Source organism: Bos grunniens, chromosome 8 (assembly GCF_055505025.1).
Source record: "Bos grunniens cultivar Pamir isolate PY7600 chromosome 8, Bosgru_T2T1.0, whole genome shotgun sequence".
Classification (NCBI taxonomy): Eukaryota; Metazoa; Chordata; class Mammalia; order Artiodactyla; family Bovidae; genus Bos; species Bos grunniens.
In genome coordinates, this window is record NC_141172.1 from 111825711 (window position 1) to 111847972 (window position 22262).

Genomic DNA, 22262 nt, shown 5'->3' on the forward strand with positions numbered 1-22262 from the left:
CTCGTCCCGTCACCGGCGGGCGGCACAGGCCTCGCGCCCTTCGAGGACCCTCCCTAGCTCCCTGCGCTCAGCCCTGCCCGCCCCGGGCGCTCACCTGTGGGCAGCTGGGAGGGTCCAGACCTCAGGTGACCCCGTCTCGCCGCCTCCTGCACCGAGGCCTCCATGACCTCCGCCGCCCGGGACGCAGCGCGGCTCGTGGGCTCAGGGAGTTTGGAAAAAGACAGAAGTTGCGCTGGGGAAATGACTTCCCTTTTGTGGAGGTTTCTAGGCACAAAGAGGAGTGGGCACGTGTGTGCCAAGTCGCTTCGGTCGTGTCCCACTCTCTGCGACCGCAAGGACCGTAGCCCGCCAGGCCCCTCTGTCCGTGGGCTTCTCCAGGCGAGCACACTGGAGGGGGTGCGTCCAGGGGATCTTCCCGACCCAGGGCTTGAGCCCACATCTCATCACGCCTCCTGCACTGGCAGGAGGGTTCCTGACCACTAGCGCCACCTGGGGAGCCCACCGAGAGGAGATGTGAAGTCAGTTGTTCTTTTATGGCGTTTGGTGACCACTTGATCATCAATCATGTGAGCCTGAATCACAAGTGAGGACCAGGGATTCAGTGAAGGGACAGGACCTGAGTGCAGACAGTCTGCTGAAAGGTGAAGACGGACAGACTTGCTCAAGCAAGCTCCCTTGGTCCTTGTCACCGCTGTGTGAGGTCAGCCTGCTTGTCAAAATCCAGGTAGTAAATGGGCTTGCTCGTCGCCTGTCCATGGAAGCAGAGACTCTGATGCGTTTAGAACACTTTTTGACAGGGGCTCACATGTGTGTGTTTGCCACTGATTCACGTTATTCTTTGTAATAGACTTTCATGTTTTGTTTAGATAAGGCGGTCTCACATTTTATATGGATGTTTTTTTTAGCCTACTGTGAAATAATGGTTTTTATGGCAACCCACTCCAGTGTTCTTGCCTGGAGAATCCCAGGGATGGGGGAGCTGGGTGGGCTGCCGTCTATGGGGTCGCACAGAGTCGGACACGACTGAAGCGACTTAGCAGCTGTAGCAGCAGCAGTGTTATTTAAGGATATTTTAAGGGCTTCTGCTATAGAACCCGCCTGCCAGTCCAGGAGATGCAAGAGGCATGGGCTCAGTCCCTGGGTCAGGAAGAGCCCCTGCAGCAGGGTATGGCAACCCACTCCAGTATCCATGCCTGGGAAATTTCATGGACAGAGGAGCCTGGCAGGCTACAGTCCACAAGGTCACAAGAGTCAGACACCACTGAAGCGACTTCACACAGATGCACACAAGGTTATTTTAAGTACTAATTAATCTTTCTGAGGCTATCGCTGTGAATAAGTCAGTTATGTAACTTGAAAAAAGTCCGGTTGGACATGTGGGTCCCCACCACTGGGCAGGGCTCTGGGAGCCAGCAGCCGTCTTGGGCCTGATCCTGAGGCCCTGAGGCTGTGGCTCCTCGGGTGCCCGTGCTCAGCGGAGCAGCTCCTCACGGCTGAGCAGCAACAGGCCTGGGACTCAGCTTTCTGGGGCTCTGGTTTCAGTAGGGCGGCCTGTTTTCAAGGTTTCAATGGCTTTTCTTCTGCTCTTACTAAAATCCACTGTTAGCATAGTAAGCAAGCGGCCTCTGTTTCAACGTTTGCATTTAAGACAAAGCCCCCAGGCCGCACATTTTGCCAACTTTGTGTCAGGAGTGAGCTCCCCTCAGAGAAGGCAGGCCACCCAGGGGCAGGAGGGGCAGCCCTTCACAACCCCTGGGGATGCCCTTGCCCGCTTCATGGAGAGCTGACACCTTGGTGTATTCACACTAACATAGTCTGACTTCGTGGGAAATATGTCTTCTCTTTTTTTCCCTTTGACACAAATTTTTATAAAATAAATAAAACTTGGTTGGAGCCAACATGGACAGCAGGGACTTTTTCTGGCTGGAATAATAGAGATTTTGAAATACATCAACCCCTGCCCTGTGATGTTTTGTATCTTGAGAGCTTAAATAATTACTGCTTAGTTTCCAACAAAACAGCACACTTGTGAAGATAACACCTGCATTTTAGATTTTCGTTGGTTGTGCTTGGAGAGGAAATGGCAACCCACTCCAGGATTCTTGCCTGAGAAATCCCATGGACAGAGAAGCGTGTTGGGCTGCAGTCCACGGCATTGCAAAAGAGTCCGACAGGACTTAGCAAGTAAACAACAACTATAATATCCTCAGTGTTGATTCTGTTTAAAATTAAGGTGTTCCCTAATGATTCAAAAAGACTGCTGGGCAGATTTAATTCCTAGGTAAACTTACACCTGTGTGTCTGGACGCCCCCCTCCCCTCCTCAGTCTGCGGGCAGTTTTCCAGGAGCCAGGCCTTTCGAACAGGGAAATACTGAATTCCCACTGCGTCACTGCCCTTTGCTCTGTTTTGCTAAGAGAGAAACTTTGAGGCTGAATGAGGTTCTCAGTTACTTGCACACGATCCTAGAAACATGAATAAGCCATATGAGTTTCAGCTCCTAACTTGAAAATGGGGGACATTGTGAAGAGGAAGCTCAGCAGATCCATGCAGACGCCCCACCGCCCACTCCCAGGCACCATACCTTCTCATCGCAGCGTAGACGGACTTGTCCACCAGGAGCCTGCTGGCCTCCACGATGCCCCTGACCTGAGACTCCTCGGTCTCTCCTACGAATGAAGCATCACAGGATCAAACACAAAATCCACAAAGTCTCTGCCCGCTTAGGTTTCTCTTCCGTGTCCAGCTTGATGCAGTGACGACCAGGTGGTTCTGGGCCTCCACCCCGTTACGACTCCCCTTCATCCCTCCTTTCCCTCCCCCCACCCCCCCCGAACCCCCTCCCATCCCCCCACTCCCTCCCCTCCCTGCCCCCTTTCCCCATCAGGGCCCCCACTGCCCCTGGTTCACTCGCGTCTGATTCTCTCCTAACAGCTACGAAGCGCTGGAACATTTGCCATAAACATCCTTGCACTTCGGTCTCGACTTTGCACAAACCCCTAGAAATGAACCACGGTCCGTGTGGTGATGAAGGCACGTGATTTCCACGATAAACGCTCTGTGTGGAGTTTCTGAGGAAGGGCTTAAAGACTTGATACACAAACAGTCCTACAGTTCACAGACTGCTGTCAGGCGAAGGGCACCTGTTCCCGAGTGTTTATCAGCCAGATGCCCACGTGCCTGTTGTGTCCACGAGTGGCCCCGGGAGGTGGGCATGAGCCTGCCCACAGCCCTGCCCTCTCTAGGGCCAACGGGAGGAGCAGCCCACCCAGCAGAGACCCCAGCCTGAGGGGCGCCCCTGGGCACCCAGCGGGCACCCGTGGTCCAGGCCTGGACCTCCTGCCCCGCGCCCTCCGCGGGCTCTGCACAGGTGACAGGGAGCCCCGACGGCTCGTGTCTGTGAGCCTGAGTGACATAACCCAGCTCAGACAAGAAGTCTCTGGTTTGTCATGGAGGTTGTGGCTGTGGAGAGATGTAACTGATGAAGGCAACATGCCAAAGAAAGTTCAACCCTTCAGTGTGAAAGATAGCTAAGCAACCAGGACCTACTGTAAAACACAGGGAACCATGTACTCAGGATTCTGTAACAGCCTACGAGGGGAAAGAATCAGAAAAAGAATGCGTGTGTACACACACACAAATGTACATATGGGCTTCTGAGTTGGCACGAGGGGTAAAGAGCCTTCCTGCCAGTGCAGGAGACATCAGAGACACAGGTTCGATCCCCGGGTCGGGAAGATCCCCTGGAGGAGGAAATGGCAACACACTCCAGTATTCCTGCCTGGAAAATCCCGTGGACACAGGAGCCTGGTGGGCTCCAGTCCACAGGGTCACAAAGAATCGGACATGACTGAGCGACTTAGCACGGCTCATGTAACTGATTCCCTTGCTGTACACCTAAAACTAACCCAGCATTGTAAATCAGCCACGTGCTCAGGCGCTCAGCCCTGTCTGACTTTCTGTGGCCCCGGGGACTGTAGCCTGCCAGTCTCCTCTGTCTGTGGGATTTTCCAGCCAAGGATACTGGAGTGGGTTGCCACTTCCTCCTCCAGGGGATCTTTCCGACCCAAGGACTGAACCTGTGTCTCTTGTATCTCCTGCGCTGGCAGGCGGATTCTCTACCACTGGCACCACCTGGGAAGCCCTAAGTCAAGTTGGCAGGCGGATTCTCTACCACTGGCACCACCTGGGAAGCCCCAAGTCAAGTTCACTTCCATCAAAAATGAATGAACAAACAGAAAGTTAACATGTAATTCTGGGCTCCAAAATCACTGCAGATGCTGACTGCCGCCATGAAATTAAAAGACACTTACTCCTTAGAAGAAATGTTATGACCAACCTAGACAGCATATTCAAAAGCAGAGACATTACTTTGCCAACAAAGGTCCGTCTAGTCAAGGCTATGGTTTTTCCAGTGGTCATGTATGGATGTGAGAGTTGGACTGTGAAGAAGGCTGAATGCCGAAGAATTGATGCTTTTGAACTGTGGTGTTGGAGAAGACTCTTGAGAGTCCCTTGGACTGCAAGGAGATCCAACCAGTCCATCCTAAAGGAGATCAGTCCTGGGTGTTCTTTGGAAGGAATGATGCTAAAGCTGAAACTCCAGTACTTTGGCCACCTGATGCGAAGAGCTGACTCATTGGAAAAGACTGATGCTGGGAGGGATTGGAGGCAGGAGGAGAGGGGACGACAGAGGATGAGATGGCTGGATGGCATCACTGACTTGATGGACGTGAGTCTGAGTGAACTCCGGGAGTTGGTGATGGACAGGGAGGCCTGGCGTGCTGCGATTCATGGGGTCGCAGGGAGTTGGACACGACTGAGCGACTGAACTGAATTGACTGAACATGTAATTGTTTTGTTTAAAAGGACTGATGGCTTATCAATTGGAAGAAGTGTCATCGTATTAAAGGTTATAAACTTTAAACACTATGACTAATAATATTTTCTAAAAAGTAGTTTTCAAAAGTCAGCAAGTAATTAGTCAGCTTTGAAATCCTCTAATGAACGATACATTAGTACCAAGCGCAGGGCTTTTTTTATCAAATTCTGTGTCGTGCATTATTTATATATATACTGAAAGTTTAAGAAAGAGCCTCTTAAAGGTGGGGAAATAGTAAAAACTGCTCTAGAAAAGCTGTAACTTCCCCAGTTCCTGAACAATGCGCGCTTTCTCACACCTGGAGCTCTTGTGTGCAGGCACTTTTCCATTTTATCGGACAGATCGTGCTCGTGAGGACTTTGTTGCTATGGTTTTGTAGAACTAGGTCTTCGATAAGTGTGAAACGAGATGACCAACTAGTTCATAAGCATTTACTGCAACTCATCCTGTGCCAGGTCTTGGCCTCGTGGGTTTACTGGGCTTGGAGGATGGGGGACGTTTAAGATGGAGCTGGAACTTGTGTTTTCTAGTTTGTGTTGTCCACACAGCATGCACTCAATACTTGAAACGGAGCGTCTCAGTGGCACTCACAAATAGGACCGCAGTAGAGAGCTTTCCAGTCTCCTCCATTTCCAGACAGGAAAATGGCCCCGTCAGCAGCGTGCAGGGATGGAGCTGCACCCTGGCCTCCTCTCGGCCTCAAAGGCTAGGCCGATTTCTCAAGGAGCATCTAAGTGCAAGGAGGGCTTTGGAGCAACTGTCCATGTGGCCACGAAGCCGTACTCAGTGGCGCTGGAGACGTGGGGGCTCCCAGCAGGAGGCTTCCTGGGGCTGAATGTGACTGTGGGGACTCGGTGGCTCACCAGGCCTGCGGGTGACCAGGTCTCTAAGGAGGGGCTGGGGGAGCAGAGCGTCCACCCCTGATGACCCCAGTGGGGCGAACCTGCCTGGCGAGGCCCCTGGTGCAGATGCTGGCGGCCAGAGAGCCTTGTGGAGACGCCCTCCCGCGTCGTTCCCTCCAGGAACATCCTTCTCTGTGTTTGAGACTTTTTTCTTTTCTTTTTTCCAAAACAAAAGCAGAGTTTGAGCTGTGATGATTTCAACCACAGCACAGCTGTACCTTTCTCAACTGAATTTGGCATTGTGGCTCCCTGATTCCAGAAAATACGACACAGAAGTGACTTAATGAGAAATGATTGTGTGGTCAAGGAACACACAATGACTCCCAAAGAAATGTTTTTTTAAATATATGAGCAGGTAAAATTGAAGTTTTCTGTTGCATAATCATAAGAAAGTCAGTTATTTTTCAGAAAGAATTGTGTTTTAATTCTTCTAAACTCAAGAATTATCATTCTTTTCTTGGAAAGCCAAAGAAACACTGAAGCAGTCTTACCTGACTCTGGAGAACTCAAGACGCTTTCTGATCTGGTAGCTCCAAGCAGTTCCTTTATGATTTTGGAAGACCGTAATTTACGGCTACTCACCCCAAAGGAGGCCCCCAGGTCTCAGGAGGAATGAGAAGACGGCTCCGGCGCAGGTGACGGCCAGCACCACACCCAGCACGGCCCGTGCCTGCATCTGCGAGGAGGCGCACGTCAGGCGGCCCCCACGGGGAGCCCTGTCTCCGCTCCCCTGCGCAGTGGTGCCTGCATCCTGTCTGACCCCTTGGCCTGGGTCTGACTCTGGGGGGCTGATTGCCCGTGGCAGGGACCGGCCTTGCCTGCTCAACTGTCTGAAAACAGATCTTTCCTCTTGGGCGGCCGTGGTCCCCGGAGCAGCTCAGTGACAACCCATTTTAATTCATGGGGATGTTGAATGGTGTGAAATTTCTGGGAGTAACTACTAGGAATAAGATAAATCTATTTCCTATAACACATCTTGGTTTTTTTTTTTTTTTTTTTAAAGAAGAATACAGGGAATTTAGCCTTTAGAAAAGAGGTAAATAAAATTCCTAAATGGACATAGGGTTTCCTACAACTTTCTTTTTCCTGCTTATAAACCGATTTCAGAATTGCAGAGCTGTTAAGACAAAGCAGAAGATTCGTCATCAAATGTTTCTCTTTTCCTAACCTCCGGCTTTCTGTTGTTATTTTTGGGCCACAGACTTTGTGAAATCAGGTGGAGCCCAGAGTGCGCTGGGGGACGCTGACCACGGACCCCCTGGCCACACCTGCCGGCAGTGCTTCTGCGCTGAGATCACAGGAAACCTAGCACCGTCCGCCCAGAGCCCCTCCTCCAGCTGGCTCCAGACGAGCCCGGGCCCAAACCACCACCTCCCTCGGACCACTCTGCAGGTCTCAGTGACAGATTGCTCCCAGAAAAAAGCAAGATACAAGGCCTGACCTTCTCCTCTGCTCAGCCTGGAGGCAGGTGTGCAGGGCAGGCGACCCTTGGCCTCCCGCCTATAAACCGGCTCTGGGTTCTGCCTCCCGCCCACGTCACTGGGCTGGACCGGCTCCCAGCCCCCGGCGACTGGACGTTGGCCTCTGCGTTGCCACAGAGTGCCGCCTGCTGGTGGCTCAGGGAGCAGGTGCGACCTCACCTGGGCCCACTGATGTTGAGGCTCTGGCTGTGGAATAAGAAAGGGAAAGAGAGCCTACGTGTTGGCAAAGAAGGAACCAAGGTCCCTGGTAACCCTGGCGCTCACCTCTGGCTTTTCTGCATGAAATTCCGTGTGAAGAGCACCGTGGTCTTCAGAGGCGTCAGACTCTCCAAGACCTGCTGATGGCCCTCCATGACCCAGCCGCAGCCCCGTTTCTTGGAGGGGACAGAGCGTGTCTCCCGGTTTGTAGGGGGCAGCTTCTGAACCTCTGCAGTCTCCATCTGAGTCCCGGGGTTTTTCTCTTCGATGCATGAAGATCGTCTTTCTCCTCCTCTTCCCCCTCTCTCCTTCTGGGACTTAGTCAAGCCTGAGGTGCACCGTGGACATAGCCCACCAGGCTCCTCTGTCCATGGGATTCTCCAGCAGGAATCCTGCAGTGGGCGTCTCTCTCCTCCTCCAGAGGACCTTCCCGACCCTGGGATCAACCCTGCATCTCGTGTGTCTCCTGCGCTGCAGGTGGATTCTTTACCAGCTGAGCCATCGGGGAAGCCCTGTTTCCTTTGGGACTTACTCGAGCCTGGAGGATGCTTCCTGCAGGACAGCTGAGGTTAGACGCCCACACACGCGCAAGGCCTCTGAGCATCGGGAGGCCCCTGAAGCATCGAATGCCATCATCGGTGTTGGAAGGCTCCATCTGCAGGGACCACAGTCAGACAAGCAGGGGGGCGTCCCTCAGCGGTTTTGGTGATTTCTCCCTGAAGCAGCGGGGACAGGCTGGACGGCGAGAGGAGGGGCCGGACCCGGCTGTCAGCAAGCCAGGGACTCGGAGACTCGCTTTCCTGAAAACGGGGACCCCCAGCAGGCTGAGTTTGCCACCTGAAGTCTTGGGGACCCGTTCTGACTCGGGAAACGGTCGAAGGAGGGAGCGAGGAGCAGGGGGAGCGGTTCAAGCTTGGACTCGGGCTCTGAGCACCGGAGCTGCGTGCAGGCCGGAGCTTCGGAGAGTTTGCCTGAGGAGTGCGGGGGGCGCCGCTGCCTGACACGCGAGGGCTCAGGGAGACGCGGGCCAGGAGCCTCTCCTGGACCCCACTGGTGACAGCTGTCAGGGCCTGAGGTGAGGGTGATCCCAGAGGAGATCTGGGACCCCAAGGGCGATCCCGGAGGAGATCTGGGACCCCGAGTTCTCAGCGGACGCCACGTGGACGATCAGAGGGGGTCAGCGTGACACAGCCTCGGAGGCTGGCCCTGACGTGGCTGTGCCCTTGCCACGGCCAGCCGTGTCCGGGGGCAGTGGGTCCTTGAGCTCTCATGACACTTGCAGAACCCGAAGTCCGTGCGGTGCCCGCTGGCGGGTGAAGCATCCCTCCCACTGAGCCCTCAAGGGTTTCCAGCTCAGTGGTGCCCACTCTGCATCCTCACCAGCAGCTCAGAAGAGCTTGGGCTGAGCAAACGCATCAGGCAGTAACGGAGCCCCGGGGCTTTGAGCCTTCACGCCTGCCCGGGGCTCTGAGGGTCTGTCAGAAGCTCAGCCCCACAGCCCTGCCCCAAGGGGTCGGGGGGCAGACCGAGGCCACCGTTCTCCAGGAAAGAGAGGGAAGAAGGGGCAGCTTTATTCTTTCTTTTGTGCATTTAAGTCACTTTAAGGGATGCTGGAGACGTCGGTGGACGTCGAGAGGGTCTCGGGCTTTTCTGGTTTATTAAACACTCTGATGACCTGTTTTATATTGTGCATCAAGAGCGCTGATATTTGATGAGTTATAAACAAAAACCTATACGGCTTTCCTGACATGCCCCAGTCACTGCTGACAGACAGTCTAGGAAGGGGGGCCATTTGGGCGGTTCACGTGGACTCTTGGTGAAGAAGCGTGACCGCGGCCCTGGGCCCTCCACCGCCAGTTCACACACGCGCTTGGACGTGGTCTGTGCCGGGGACCTGCTCCGCCCCCTGCCACACACGCGCTCCTCCTGTCCACGGTGACGTGGCCGCCTGCAGGCGTGGTCCTGCCTGGGTCACTAGGGGGCTCTCCCTGCTGCCACCCACAGGCCACATGGGCAGGGCCAGCCTGGACACGTCAGTGGTCTCGTCTAGGCTGAGGCTGGTGGTCCGTGCCTGGGCTCTGGCTGGGAAAGCCCTCGTGCCCACTCTGCTGGTGGGACCCCAGGTGTGGACTCGGCCCGAGGTTGAGGAGCTGGCAGCGTTTGCCCTGACACCCGCTCTGCAGTGTGGGCTCCAGGGCTCTTTTTCTCCTGCTGTGTTTAGTCTTCCAGCCCCCGAGGAGTCTGGAATTCACCCTGACTGACGGGCGCTCGGAGCCCCGTTTCTGCAGAGATGGGTCCCCAGCGGAGCCTGGGGGCTGGGTTAGAGGCAGGTGTGGCAGCTGTGTCCTTCCACTGCAGATCCAAGGCTGGGCTGGGGTGGGTGCTCCTGGGGGCCAGCGGGGGGTGAGCCTGGGGAGGGTGGGGTGGGGAGGGGTCAGCCGTGTCCTCCGAGGCCGGGCGGGAGTGGGTGCTCCTGGGGGCCAGCGGGAGGGGACCTTTGGAGGGTGGAGCGGGGCGGGGGTCAGCTGTGAAGTCGGCTTCTCTGGGGACAGCAGAGTGCATCATCCACAGAGGTGTTGCTGGACGGACCTGGGCCCAGCTCCCGGGATCACACATCCTCTGTGACCTCAGCGCCCAGGTGCCCACAGGGGTGCCTGGACCAGTGCCCTCGACCTTTCAGGTGCGGAGGAGGATGCTCTGTCCAGGCTGAGGAGAAAGGCCCAGAAAGGCTCTGCGAGGGCGGCGCTTGCATCACCTCTATCGCTCACAATTTCTGCCACAAGGACATGAGATTAGAAAGCAACTCTGTTTAAAATTCTGTTAAAGATAAAAGGCTTAGTCGTTAGTGACTGACTTGCTGGGACATGAAGAGAGTTGACATGGAGGGCATATTCTGTTCTCGCCGATGAAAATCCTGACTAAACTCAAACCTGCAATGAAGCATCCTTAGCTTCACTGCAGCGTGAAGTACGTTTACTTTCTCACTCAGGCTGCTGGAGGAGGCCGCACACTGTAACTGCACGATTCTTCTCAGTCGCTGCAAAGTCTAGTGTTTCTCGATGTTATGTACAAGTGCGTGTGTTTTCTGTAAGCCAGGAGCTCCCCCCACCCACCGACCTGCAATAACTTTGCAAAATGAGTTTTCTGAATGTAGAAGCTTAACAAGGATGAAGGTTGAATGCTGTGGAAAGGACACAAATCAGAGCCCAGGAGTCCAGGCTAAAAGGGCTCTGTGGGGAAAAGCCCTGCGCTCCGGGCTTGTGATTCCTTGTGGCAAAAACGGGGCAGCTTCCTGGGGAAGCAGTAATAGTCTCCTGGTTGAGAGAATTTGCAGAAGCCACGGGCTGAGCAAACGTGGACGCGTGTTTCCCAGGCCAGCGCCTGGAGGAAGGATGGGACGTTGCACACGTGTGACCGCGTGCTCCTCCCGGAACGTCCTGACGAGGCCAGGGCTTCCTTGCTATTTTCACACGAGGAAGCCGAGGCTCAGAGATGCCAACGTTCCTGCCAACAGCCGGACGCCCCACGGGTGCTGATCTGAACGAGACTGTCACAAGGACGGCCGTCTCCTCCCTGGACCCGCCCCGTCCAGTCGGCCCCTGCTCACCCTGGCTCACCCCAAGCCATCATCTGTGGGCCCAGACCCCTCACAGGCTCATCCTCCTGGGCCCCCCATCCGGCTTCCCAGGCATCCTCATCGTGCATCCCTGTGGTCCTTCCAGCCCCAGGGACACCTCACCGCGTGGCCTGGCTTGACCATGCGGCATAACGTGGCTGCTCCCACCCCTGTGAGACATATTTACGTCACGTTATTCTCCGAGTGATCATCCCCATCTCATCTGTGAGCGCTGGCCTCTTTTCTGTCTCATGGTGGGGTAACAAGGCCACGGTTCCTCGCATCACCAGGTCAGAGGTGCAGTAAGATGCAGTCCTTACTTATCTCTGACTGTTTAACCCATTATAATGCACATGGATTATTTCATAATGGATAGTGAGTTAAAATGTGCATTCCGTTTAATTCAATTTAATGACAAATACCCAATACTTTGTGTGCTAAAATATTTGTACATAAAATAAACTCACAATTTTCGATGTATTTTGTGATGTATTTTCTATGACAAAAGTGAATTTTATCAGCCCAGGCGGACAAGAAATTAGTCTTCCCTTTAAATTACACCAGGCTGATTTTATCCCGGTTTAGCCTGTTGGGAGCCTCACAGTTTCCACTGTGTGTTTCCACCAATCCTCTCTTTCTGATTGACTTCCCCGGGCTTCCAGTGGGTGCCCAGTGTCCCCTCTGTCCCATGGCGGGTCTGCAGGGCAGCCAAACGGGCCGGTGTCCATTTGTCCAAGGCGGTCAGAGGGGCGGAAAGGCCTCCTGAGAGGGGCACCCTGTGTGCACGGCCCCGTGTCCAGCAGGGACACGGCTACAGAGAGAAAAGGCTTTTCCGAGTGAAATCGAGTTGGCTGTCGGCAACGCTGCATCTTCATATCGTTTTCCTTTTGAAATATTCTTGGTATATGGGCCCCCCAGGTGGCTCAGCGGAAAGAAGTCTGCCTGCAGTGCAGGAAGCTGGGTTTGATCCTTGGTCAGGAAGATCCCCCAGAGGAGGAAAGGACAACCCACCCGAGTGTTCTAGCCCGGAGAGTCCCAGGGACAGAGGAGCCTGGCGGGCTGCAGCCCATGGAAGATCCCCTGGAGGAGGAAAGGACAACCCACGCCAGTGTTCTAGCCTGGAGAGTCCCAGGGACAGAGGAGCCTGGCGGGCTGCAGCCCATGGGGTTGCAAACAGTCAGACTTGACTGAGCACACACACACGTTAGTGTGCGTATGTGAATCCCAAAGCCCCAGCACGTCCCTCCCTGCAGCCTTTCCCCTCTGGTGACCGTGAGTCTGTTTTCTGCGTCTGTGAGTTGGTTTCTGCCCTGTGACTGAGTTCATTTGACTTAAGTTCAGGATCCCACACGTAAGGATGTCACCTGCTGCTTGTCTTCTCTGACTCTGAGCTCCGTGTGACCACCTGTAGTTAATGTGAAGCACAGGGACCTCATCTGACGTCCTGGGGTAGATTAACGAAATTCAAAGGAAAACTTTTCATTCTCGGGGGAAATGTGGTGAGCTCTTGGCATTTCCTCTCGTGTGCTTTCTGAAAATAAATGGTGGGTTTCAGCCGTGTGGGGTGCAGCGTGAGCTGCTGGTGCCTCCACGCGGTCTGAGAAACGTGGGTGATGGAGTGTTTCAACGGGGAGTTGAGTTTTCTCAACCACAGCTCTGCCTGAGGGGAGGCCGCATCCCCTGTCAGAGTGAACAAGGCTGACTCGTCTCTGGAAACTAGTGACATATTTTATTGGTATCACAACTATAGGATCATTATAAAATCACACAAAGTGCCAATATTGTGCAGCAAATGGTCATTTCTTAAGAAAATGATTTAATTTTCAGCGCTCCACAGAAGCCCCGCTCAGCTGCTCTACATGTACCTTCCGGCGATGCTCTGAGTGTCCATGAACGCGGGGTCTACGGAGGCCACCCTCGCAGCCACGAAGGAGTGGATGCAGTGCAGGACCGCCGTCAGATCCTGAAACTCCAGCTCCTGCCAGAAAAGCGCAACGTGCTTACACACTGAGCGCGGAACGGCACAGCAGAGCACTCGCAGGCGCTGCATTCTCAGCACCACCAGCGTGGACTCGAGAACACACACTCACAAAGCAAGAAGGGCTGCAGCACGGACGCGCGGGTCTCTGGGGGTTTTGTGCACAGACATCCCGACTAATGGGTCGATTCCCGATTTCTGGTAACTAACGTGGGATGGCACTCAGGTCCTCCGTGCGGAACCCGGAGTCCATCTGTGCTGGGTCCTCAGCCTCTACAAAGCCTGGAGCTCACGGTGGTCCCTGCCTGGATGTCACACAGCCGGTCTCACCGTGTCACAATTAGGAGACGGAGTCTGGCTTCACCTGCACGTGTGTGAACATACATGCACACATGTGCCACTCCACAGGTGTGCGCGTCTCCGCGTGTACGTGTGCCTGTGTGTGCAGTGCACGCTGTGCTGCAGGCATCCATGCACATGCGTGCACACGCGTGAGTGCGTGTGTCTGTGGCTTCTGCGGCCAGGCAGCTCCAGCAGGGAGCCGGCAGCCGGGCACCCGAGTGTCGGGCTCAGGCCCTGCTCTAACCCAGCCGCCCAGGTAGTCTCCTCTGCAATTCATTTATCCTAAGGACCTAGATTTTTATTAAACTCCTTTAACATTTCATTGTGGCTGAAATACTGAGTTTAAATATGATCTGCAGCTTAGTCTAATTACCAACTTCTGATGTTTTAACACCTTGATCTTTTCCTTAATTAGGTAAAACTCTCAGGGAGCTGGGCGGGTCTGCACTGAGCTGTCAGACTACAAAGAACGAGGTTCCTGAACTTGAGGAAACGCTCCTTCTCTCACGAGCCCCACTCTCAGGAACTCCGCGTCTCTCACAAGGGTGACACTTTCAATCAACGTCTGAGTGTGAACGTCGCCTGCGCGGCCTCCGTAAACCTCCTCTGGAAATCACACTTCTTCACGGAGCCGCCTGCGTTACCCTCTCACGGCACACACGGCAGATGTTCGTCAGAAACTGTCAGGAGACAACAGGGGGCCTTCTGACGAGCGGCGGCCGTCCGGGCTCTTAGCGTCCCCCGAGTGCAGTCTAATGGCCCGACGCCCGAGGGGGGTTCTAAAGTCCACCGTAATTTAGAAGAAGAGCTTCCACCCAGCTGTGGCAATTCACACTTGTTGTTCAGTCACTCAGTTGTGTCCACTTCTTTGCAACCCTGTGGACTGAAGCACATCAGGCCTCTGTCTTTCACCAACCCCTGGAGTTTGCTCAGACTCATGTCCATTGAGTTGGTGATGCCATCCAACCATCTCATCCTCTGTCATCCCCGTCTCCTCCTGCCTTCAATCTTTCTCAGCATCAGGACCTTTTCTAATCAGTCAGTTCTTCGCATCAGGTGGCCAAAGTACTGGAGTTTCAGCTTCAACATCAGGCTTTTCAATGAATATTCAGGACTGATTTCCTTTAAGATTGACCTGGTTTGATCTCCTTGCAGTCCAAGGGACTCTCAAGAGTCTCCTCCAGCACCACAGTTCAAAAGTGTGACTTCTTCAGCGCTTAACCTTCTTTATGGTTCAAATCTCATATCTGTACATGACTACTGGAAAGACCATAGCTTTGACTAGACAGATCTTTGTTGACAAAGTGATGTCTCTGCTTTTTAATGTGCTGTCTAGGTGGGTCACAGCTTTTCTTCCAAGGAGCAAGCGTCATTTAATTTCATGGCTACAGTCACTGTCCACAGTGAATACAAACTGTATTTCAAAGGAAGCCTTAACCACTGTCCTTCCCAAAGGATTCAACGTGGAGACTGAGCAAAGCTGTACTTGAAATTGATGACTGTTAAATAAATGAATGAAACCTAATGTACATGAACATCCTGTGTAATTTTCCTCTGAAAATGTCCCAAACAAACACAACTCAAAGTGACACTCAGCAGGAACGACCGCGCACAGAGCAGGTTCCATGTCTCGTTCTCAGGGGACTCGGATCAGGGCACAGCCACTTTCTGGTTCTCATAACATGAAGGCTCGCACGTCTGGGGTGGAGACAGGCCCACCAGGGGTCATGTGTGGGTCTTCCACTTGGGGGCTTCGTGACCCAGGTGGTGCTGTGCTCCGAGCCGCAGCGTCGCTGAGGGCTGTGGTGTAAGCACTCCTATGGCACTGATGATGGGCTGGCAGAGTTCAGAAAATTCCCCGAGTGGCTCCCTGTGTGGGGAGGTGTGGCAACGTGGGCCAGGCCTGCGCGGCCGGGTGGAGGCAGCAGGGGTCCCCTGCACACCCTCAGCAGGTCTGCGTCCAGCACCAGAGGCGGTGGGGGAAGGACAGCGTCCAGCCCCAGAGGTGGTGGGGGAAGGACAGCGTCCAGCACCAGAGGCGGTGGGGGAAGGACAGCGTCCAGCCCCAGAGGCGGTGGGGGAAGGCCTGCGTCCAGCACCGGAGGCGGTGAGGGAAGGACAGTGTCCAGCACCAGAGGCGGTGGGGGAAGGCCTGCGTCCAGCACCAGAGGCGGTGGAGAGGACAGCATCCGGTCAGCGCCTGGTCAGCTCTGGGCCTCTTCCACCCAGCGGCTGACAGAGCAGCCTCAGGGTGGCCGGGGCTGCGTCCCCAGGCCGGGTGATGCTGGCTCTGACCTGGATGCGGGTGGGTGCACCTTCCCTCTTTCCACATAACTGGTAAGTTATGTCCAGATCCTTTGAATTTACAGAGCAGTGTGTCCTTAATGTCACAGACAAGTCATCACATAATGCAATTTGTACAACTCTTCCCTTAAAAATCGACTTCTCCTGTACGTTTAACCACTGATTTCCTGCTAATATTCACTAAGAAACTGTACTTTTCGGTGGAATTAAGTGATGGGTTTCAATGACTACAGTTCTAGGATATTAAGGCCTCTAACAGGAGACACACCCTGGGTTCCCAGGACACCCTGGCTGACTCTGAGGAGGGTTCACACTTGCATTCTGGTGATTCCACAGGCCAGGGAACGGCACGCCCAGCCCCGGACACCCGGTTCACTCAGGCGAGGCTGCGCCATGGACGAGTCCCTACCTTCATCTCGATCTGCTTGGTGTCCAGACTCTGAAAGAGCAGCTTCACCCGAGCTTTCCCGTCGTCAGAAGACCCCTTCAGCTGGGAGAACTTAAACCTCCAGAGCACACTCTGTAAAGGAAGGCGGTTCTTAGTGCTTTAGACACAGGAGTGCGTTTATTCAGTTAACATCATCCAGTGCTGTTAAATGACCTAAGTAAATGCAGACGCCTGCTGGGTTATCTGTGTACACACACGCCTGCTCGGTTACCTGTGTCACTGAGCAAACTGCTCTGAGAACATCACTTGGTGTTGGGTCAGCTTTGACCATGCAGAGGAACCACCTACAGAATTATTATCTACATAGAATCATAAATGACTGCTAAAACAGTACAGTCAAGAAAGTGCGAACTCCCGCCTATCACTTAAAGGATCCACAATGGTCCTTAAAAAGAAGTCCTTGTTATCTGCTGGGTACGGACGTTACGGTCACACTGACTCGCTCCTGTACGCTGAAGTGGTGTCAGCCCCACCCGGCTCTGGACCTGTAAGGTGCTGGGACCCTGAGCTCTCAGACAGCGGGTCACCACGAGGGAGCCTGTGCAGAGGACGCGGCCGTCAGGGCTGGTGGTGCCGCAGCCGTGGACGGGCATCACAGCCCTGAAATGTAGCACACGCTCCGCCCACGGGCACCGCCCCTGGCTGCTCGGCACGTACCTTGGTCTTGCTGTCGAAACAGGTGAATCCAAGAGCGAAGTCCACGGTGAAGCACAGAGTGTCTCCTTGCCCACTGCATATGTAGGTTTTGGACTAGAAAAAAGGATCAATTGTGAGAAAACAGCTTTTTAAAATGATGCTTAACATTAATCGGGTGGCTACAATATCCTCTGCAGAAGTAAATGGCAGCCACTCCAGTATCCTTGCCTGGAAAATCTCAGGGAAAGAGGAGCCTGGTGGGCTGCAGTCCATGGGGTCCCAAGAGTCGGGCACGACTGAGCGACGGACACATACACTTACTCACCCTATTCTCCCCCATCAACACCTGCTTTTAGAAAACCAAAGTGCTCGGAGGTCCCCAGGACACAGCTCCCACGCGACGCCTCCCGCACTGGTCCTCCGGCAGATGCAGAAGCCATACCGTCAGCAGAGGTGCTGGTCTTAGCAAAGCGGAGCCCGACGGCATCCTCTGGAGACACCCTAACCCCAGACCATAATTCCCCGTGATGCCACCTGTCCCCACAACATGAATGAGCGTGCGCGCTTTGCTCCTACAAGCTGCCTCGGGACAGGCCAGCCTGCAAGTGTGTCCCGAGACACGAGACCCGGCTGCTCCTGGGACACGTTCCAGGGGGTCTGACCCAGAACAAGAGCAAAGGACAGACGCAGCAGAGACTCCACTGAGCTCTGCGCCTGGGGCCGCGGGAGGGAGACTTCTGTGGGGGTGGGCGGGGCGATCCCGACAGGCTTGGGGTTTGCAAGGATCAGGCGATCAGTGCACACAGCTCCTAGCAGTGCCAGCTGAGTGTGAGCACCAGAGGCGTGGTCGGTGCTCCAGTGGCTGCTATTCTATCCAATTCTCAGCTAAGCGCACAGATCCTGGCACAGCGGTGGTGATGCCAGGCGCACCAAACCCACGAGGCAGGAGCTAAGGGTGAGCCCTCCAACCCCCAGGGGACGGAGCACCTTCCAGTTCTGTTTCAGGAGACAGTTCCTCCCGTCGTGACATTTCTGGGCTACATCTCCTGTGTCCTTACATAACACCTTTGGGGAAATGGGTCAACACTGAGGGATACTTGAGCCAACTTGCTGAGGAGGACGCTCCCTATGAAAGGATAAGATGAGTTTCCCCAGGCACGCTTCTGCCCCTGCAGCAAAACAGCTCCTGGAAGACGATGCTATCGGGGGGCCCGGGGTGGGACCCCTTATGTGAGGGCGCTGTGCTGGCTGGGCAGGGCCTATAACTGGGAGGAAGCCGGGGTCAGACCCACCTGCTGACCCTGGAGCATCTCCAGGGAGGCAGGGGGCAGCTGGAGGTCACCCAGGGTGTGGGTGCTGCGTCACCCGTGTGGACGCGGATTCTGGTGTGGGGACACAGGGCCTGACGAGGGCCACTGTGGGGTCCTCCCTGGAGTCTGTGTGGGCTCAGCTACCCCACCAGCCCTGGGACCCCAGGCTGAGCAGTCGATCACGAGGGGACTCGGGCCCAGCCACCAGAAGGCCAGCCCTGGGCCACACTCCATGCTAGCTGCATCAGGACGCGGCCTCACCACCAGCATCTAGCGACCTCCACACGGGCGGGGCCTGGCAGCCGGCAGGTCCAGGGACCAGCCCCCTGGCAGTGTGTCCCCCACAGTCAGCCCTGTCTGCACGAAGGCACCCATCCTCGCACAGGGGCCCTGCGGGAGCACACAGCTCCGGTGTCCAGGGGGCTGTGTGCCGCTGGAGCCTCGGGACACTCCAAGGCTGGGAAAAGTAACTGGCCCACCAAAGACTCTAACACAGACAAGTAGGCGAAATGAGGGAACAAAGGAATGTTTCCCCACTGACCGAGTAAGATGATCCCGAGAAGAATTGAGCAAAGTGGAGATAAGAAATCTACCTAACAGAGTTCAAGGCAATGACCGGAAAGATGCTGAGAGAACCTGGGGAGGAGAACGAACGCAGGGAGAGGTTTAACGAAGAGTCAGGAAACATAAAGAAGGAGCAAAGAGAGCTGAGAAGTTAAAAATGCACCAGGAGGAATCAACAGCGGACTGGATGATACAGGAGCAGAGCAGGATGCTGGAAGACAGTAGTGGAATCATCCACGCTGAATAGAAAAAAAGAATGTTAAGATGAGGGCAGTTTAAGAGAGCTCTGGGACAACCTCAAGGTGATCATTTTTCACATGATAAGGTCTCAGGAGGGGACTGCTCCATCCACACACACCTCCATCTGTGGGATTTATCTCCTGTCCCGAGGAGGGAGAAACGACCCAAACACTCGAGCTGTGTTATGCTGCTCGTTGGGCCACTGAGTTTGAGGAAGGGCCATCAAGTGCTTGAAGAGATGCCAAGCGTCCAGTGACTGCTCAGTAAACATGGTTGATGAGCAGACTCCAGGGACCCAGCCGTGCCCTCAGTGAGGGGCTTCCCTTAGCTGGCATCCAGGCCCCTTCCTCACGCCGAACACTGGGGTGAACCGGATGAAAATGCCCACCTCGCTTCCCTCCATGACTTCCCACGGCGCCTCCCGACACGCTGGGCCCGGGGACCTGGGCAGGGTCCGCCCAGCTTCTACAGACGTGTGATTCCCAGAACGACGGCCATGCCGGCTCTGATTCAGGTCACTCAGAGGAGCAGGCCGCTTACCCGCGTCCTCTGCACGGCCCGGAAGGTGGCTCTCTGGAAGGACAGCTCCCAGGCGGCCAGCTCACTGCCCAGCTCCACACTGAACACGTGGCTCCCGCCGTGGCCCACGAGGACGCTGAAGCAGAAGGGCCCGTGGTCCCCGCCGTCGGGATCCTGGAGGCCCAGGGAGAGGCTGGCTTGTGCCCAGCAGTCGTCTGGGAGCCAGAGCTGAAACGGATGGGGGTGACGCCAGTTAGAGGGGATGGCCCCCGGGACCCACCTGGGCCATGCTCCACAGGGGACCCCGCGCGGCAGAAGGCCTGCGACACCGCTGAGGGGGAGACAAGCCTGTAAGGTGACTTTGTGCGTCAGCTGTGTCCCGCTCCCGACACGCTGCAAGCGCCTTTCACCCACATTATCAGCAACCACATTTTCTGTTTCCACATCTAGCTTCCAGGACAAAGATAAAAGTCATGAAGTGTTTGTGCTGAATTCAATGAGGCCCCCCAGCTGCGCCCCCAGGCCGTGACCTCAGCCGGGGATGCACAGAAAGCTACGTGCAGGAAATAGGACATCGGGTCGTGAGCCAAGGAGAGCAAGCCTTCCAACACGGACCTGACTTCTCAGAAACTCTGTCCACACCTACCGGCCTTGAGTGTCGGGACCGACCACCAAAGAAGGAAGGAAGGACTCTTAGCAAGTGTTAATGTGGGGGAAACTGCAGCTGTGTTCTTTCCTACACTGGGTGTGGTTTAGGGGGTTGTGCATTTCAGTAGAATAAAAACAGGCTTTTGGGCCAGACAGATAACACTTGGGACCTTTCTGGCCAATTGCCAGCTGTTGACCTTGAGATTTTACTTCTCTCTGAGCCTCCCTCTCAAAGCGCAAGTCTTGGGCTAATTTAAGGGATGGCAGGAATGAGACTGCGGCTCCTGCGTCCTCACCACGCGGCTCATGTTCCGTTTACACCGAGCGCGCCGGCTGTCAGGCAGGGTTGAGGGGGCATAGACTGAGCTGCACGTCCAACACGCAGCGAACAGGCTCCTGAGAGCGTCAGCGACCGCACAAGCAGCGTCACGCTTCCAGCCGCCCACCCCGAGGCGCCCCCTGCCCAGGCCCTGTGAAGACAGAGACCACCTCACGTTCACTCTTGGGAAAACAGAACGCAAAGACTATTTTAAAAATCACCTGACTGGAGAAGGAAATGGCGACCCACTCCAGTATTCTTGCCTGGGAAATCCCATGGACAGAGAAGCCTGGTGGGCTGCAGTCCACGGGGTCGCACAGAGTCAGACACGACTTAGTGGCTAAACAACAGCAATAACAACGAAGACAGACAAGAGTCGCAAGGCTGTGGCACCAACGCCGCCTCAACTCCTGCCTTCTGTCTCTGCAGCGCTGTTGTTTGTGCTGCGGTCATTTTATCGTTGGAGTTGGATGTTGCATTTGTCCAAAACCCTTGTTTGGACTGTGTAAATGTGAAAAATACCAAACAATTGTCGAAAGAAAAATTAATCTGCGATCCCAAGATGAAGATAATCTGGAAAATTAGTACATTCATCATGTAAAGTGAAATATGTCTGACCGCCTTAAAAAAAATTACCTGGATTTTTCCTGCTTCTATTTATTTGAAAATATTATAGCAGCAATATAGGAAATTAAAAAGATAATTCCATTATGACTGCCTTTTGTCAGCTAATTTGTTTTTATAGTCCCTCCAGGCAATGTCTCCAGACTCCAAATCACTGGTGGCTCAGACGGTAAAGCGTCTGCCTGCAACGCGGGAGACCAGGGTTCGATCCCTGGGTCGGGAAGACCCCTTGGAGAAGGAAATGGCAACCCACTCCAGTATTCTTGCCTGAAAAATTCCATGGGCGGAGAAGCCTGGTAGCCTACATACAGTCCATGGGGTCGCAAAGAGTTGGATACAACTGAGCGACTTCACTTTCTTTCTTCCCTACCTCTTTGTATACATAATTCTATAAATGTGCAATGTGATTTTAATGGAGTACTTAACATACACAGTTACACTGAAACTTTATTTCTCAATGGTTTTTGAACAATTCATCCAACGTTCACTAATTTAAAACATCACTGAATATCTCCATGTGCACAGCTATCTGACTTGTGACTTTCTCGAGTAGAATCGGTTCCTAAGACTGAGTTCGTCTGATGGAGCGGTCAAGTCCAGGCGAGTCTTCACGCGAATGGACAAACCTCAGCTCTATGCGCAAGAACAAAGAGAAGAACTAAAAACAGCCTTTGCCCAACCCAAGAAATCCCCGGGAAGGACACGTAAGGGTTTCCAGATGTGACTATTTCCTGCAACTAAACCTGTTGAGCCCCACAAAAACTGACGTGACACTGATGCTGAGAAATGAGAGAGGTTACTGACCATGCACAGCTCAGCCCCAGGTACCTCCCGTGGCCCTTTTGGAGACAACAAGCCCAGTTCTTACGAACAGCAATGTCTCATGATGACTAAAGACTGGGAGCAACTATAAAACCAAGGTCCCTGAGCTGCTGTGGAGACTGAGTAACGAGGCCCCATGCCTTTCCCATGGCCTCAACCGCTGCCCCGGCCCCGTGCCCACTGCCCGCCACCTCCCCGGGTCTGCCACCCTCGGAGCAGCCTTCTGAGTCCTCTCTCTGCCCCTGGAGATGGAGATCTCGTTAAAGCCATCGCCAGCTCGATGGTGCCCTCCACGCCCCTGGAGGGTGAAGGCCCAGGAAGTCACCCTTCCTCCGAGCTCTGCATGTGGGACTCTCCCTCTGAGGGGTCCGACCAAACTGCAAAACCATCTCCACCCACGGAGACACCACAGAGCCCCTTTCCCTTTGTG

The 22262-nt window shown here is 54.6% G+C and overlaps 2 protein-coding genes across 2 annotated transcripts in view; both read right to left on the bottom strand.

Moving 5' to 3' along the window:
- Nucleotides 1–7359, bottom strand: part of TPO (thyroid peroxidase) — a 35436-nt gene extending 28077 nt beyond the window's left edge. Inside the window, exons 1-4 of the mRNA XM_086414087.1 lie at nucleotides 7225–7359; nucleotides 6366–6459; nucleotides 2584–2668; nucleotides 95–264 (exon numbers count right to left, since the gene is read on the bottom strand). Coding sequence (XP_086270213.1) covers nucleotides 95–264; nucleotides 2584–2668; nucleotides 6366–6459 — 349 coding nt within the window. The 5' untranslated portion in view covers nucleotides 7225–7359. The remainder of the gene's footprint in view (nucleotides 1–94; nucleotides 265–2583; nucleotides 2669–6365; nucleotides 6460–7224) is intronic.
- A 5503-nt stretch (nucleotides 7360–12862) lies between these two features.
- SNTG2 (syntrophin gamma 2) overlaps nucleotides 12863–22262 on the bottom strand; it is a 117569-nt gene continuing 108169 nt past the window's right edge. The window contains 4 exon segments of the mRNA XM_086414088.1: nucleotides 12863–13056; nucleotides 16112–16222; nucleotides 16808–16900; nucleotides 19441–19647. Of these exon segments, the coding sequence (XP_086270214.1) occupies nucleotides 12925–13056; nucleotides 16112–16222; nucleotides 16808–16900; nucleotides 19441–19647 (543 nt within the window). The 3' untranslated portion in view covers nucleotides 12863–12924.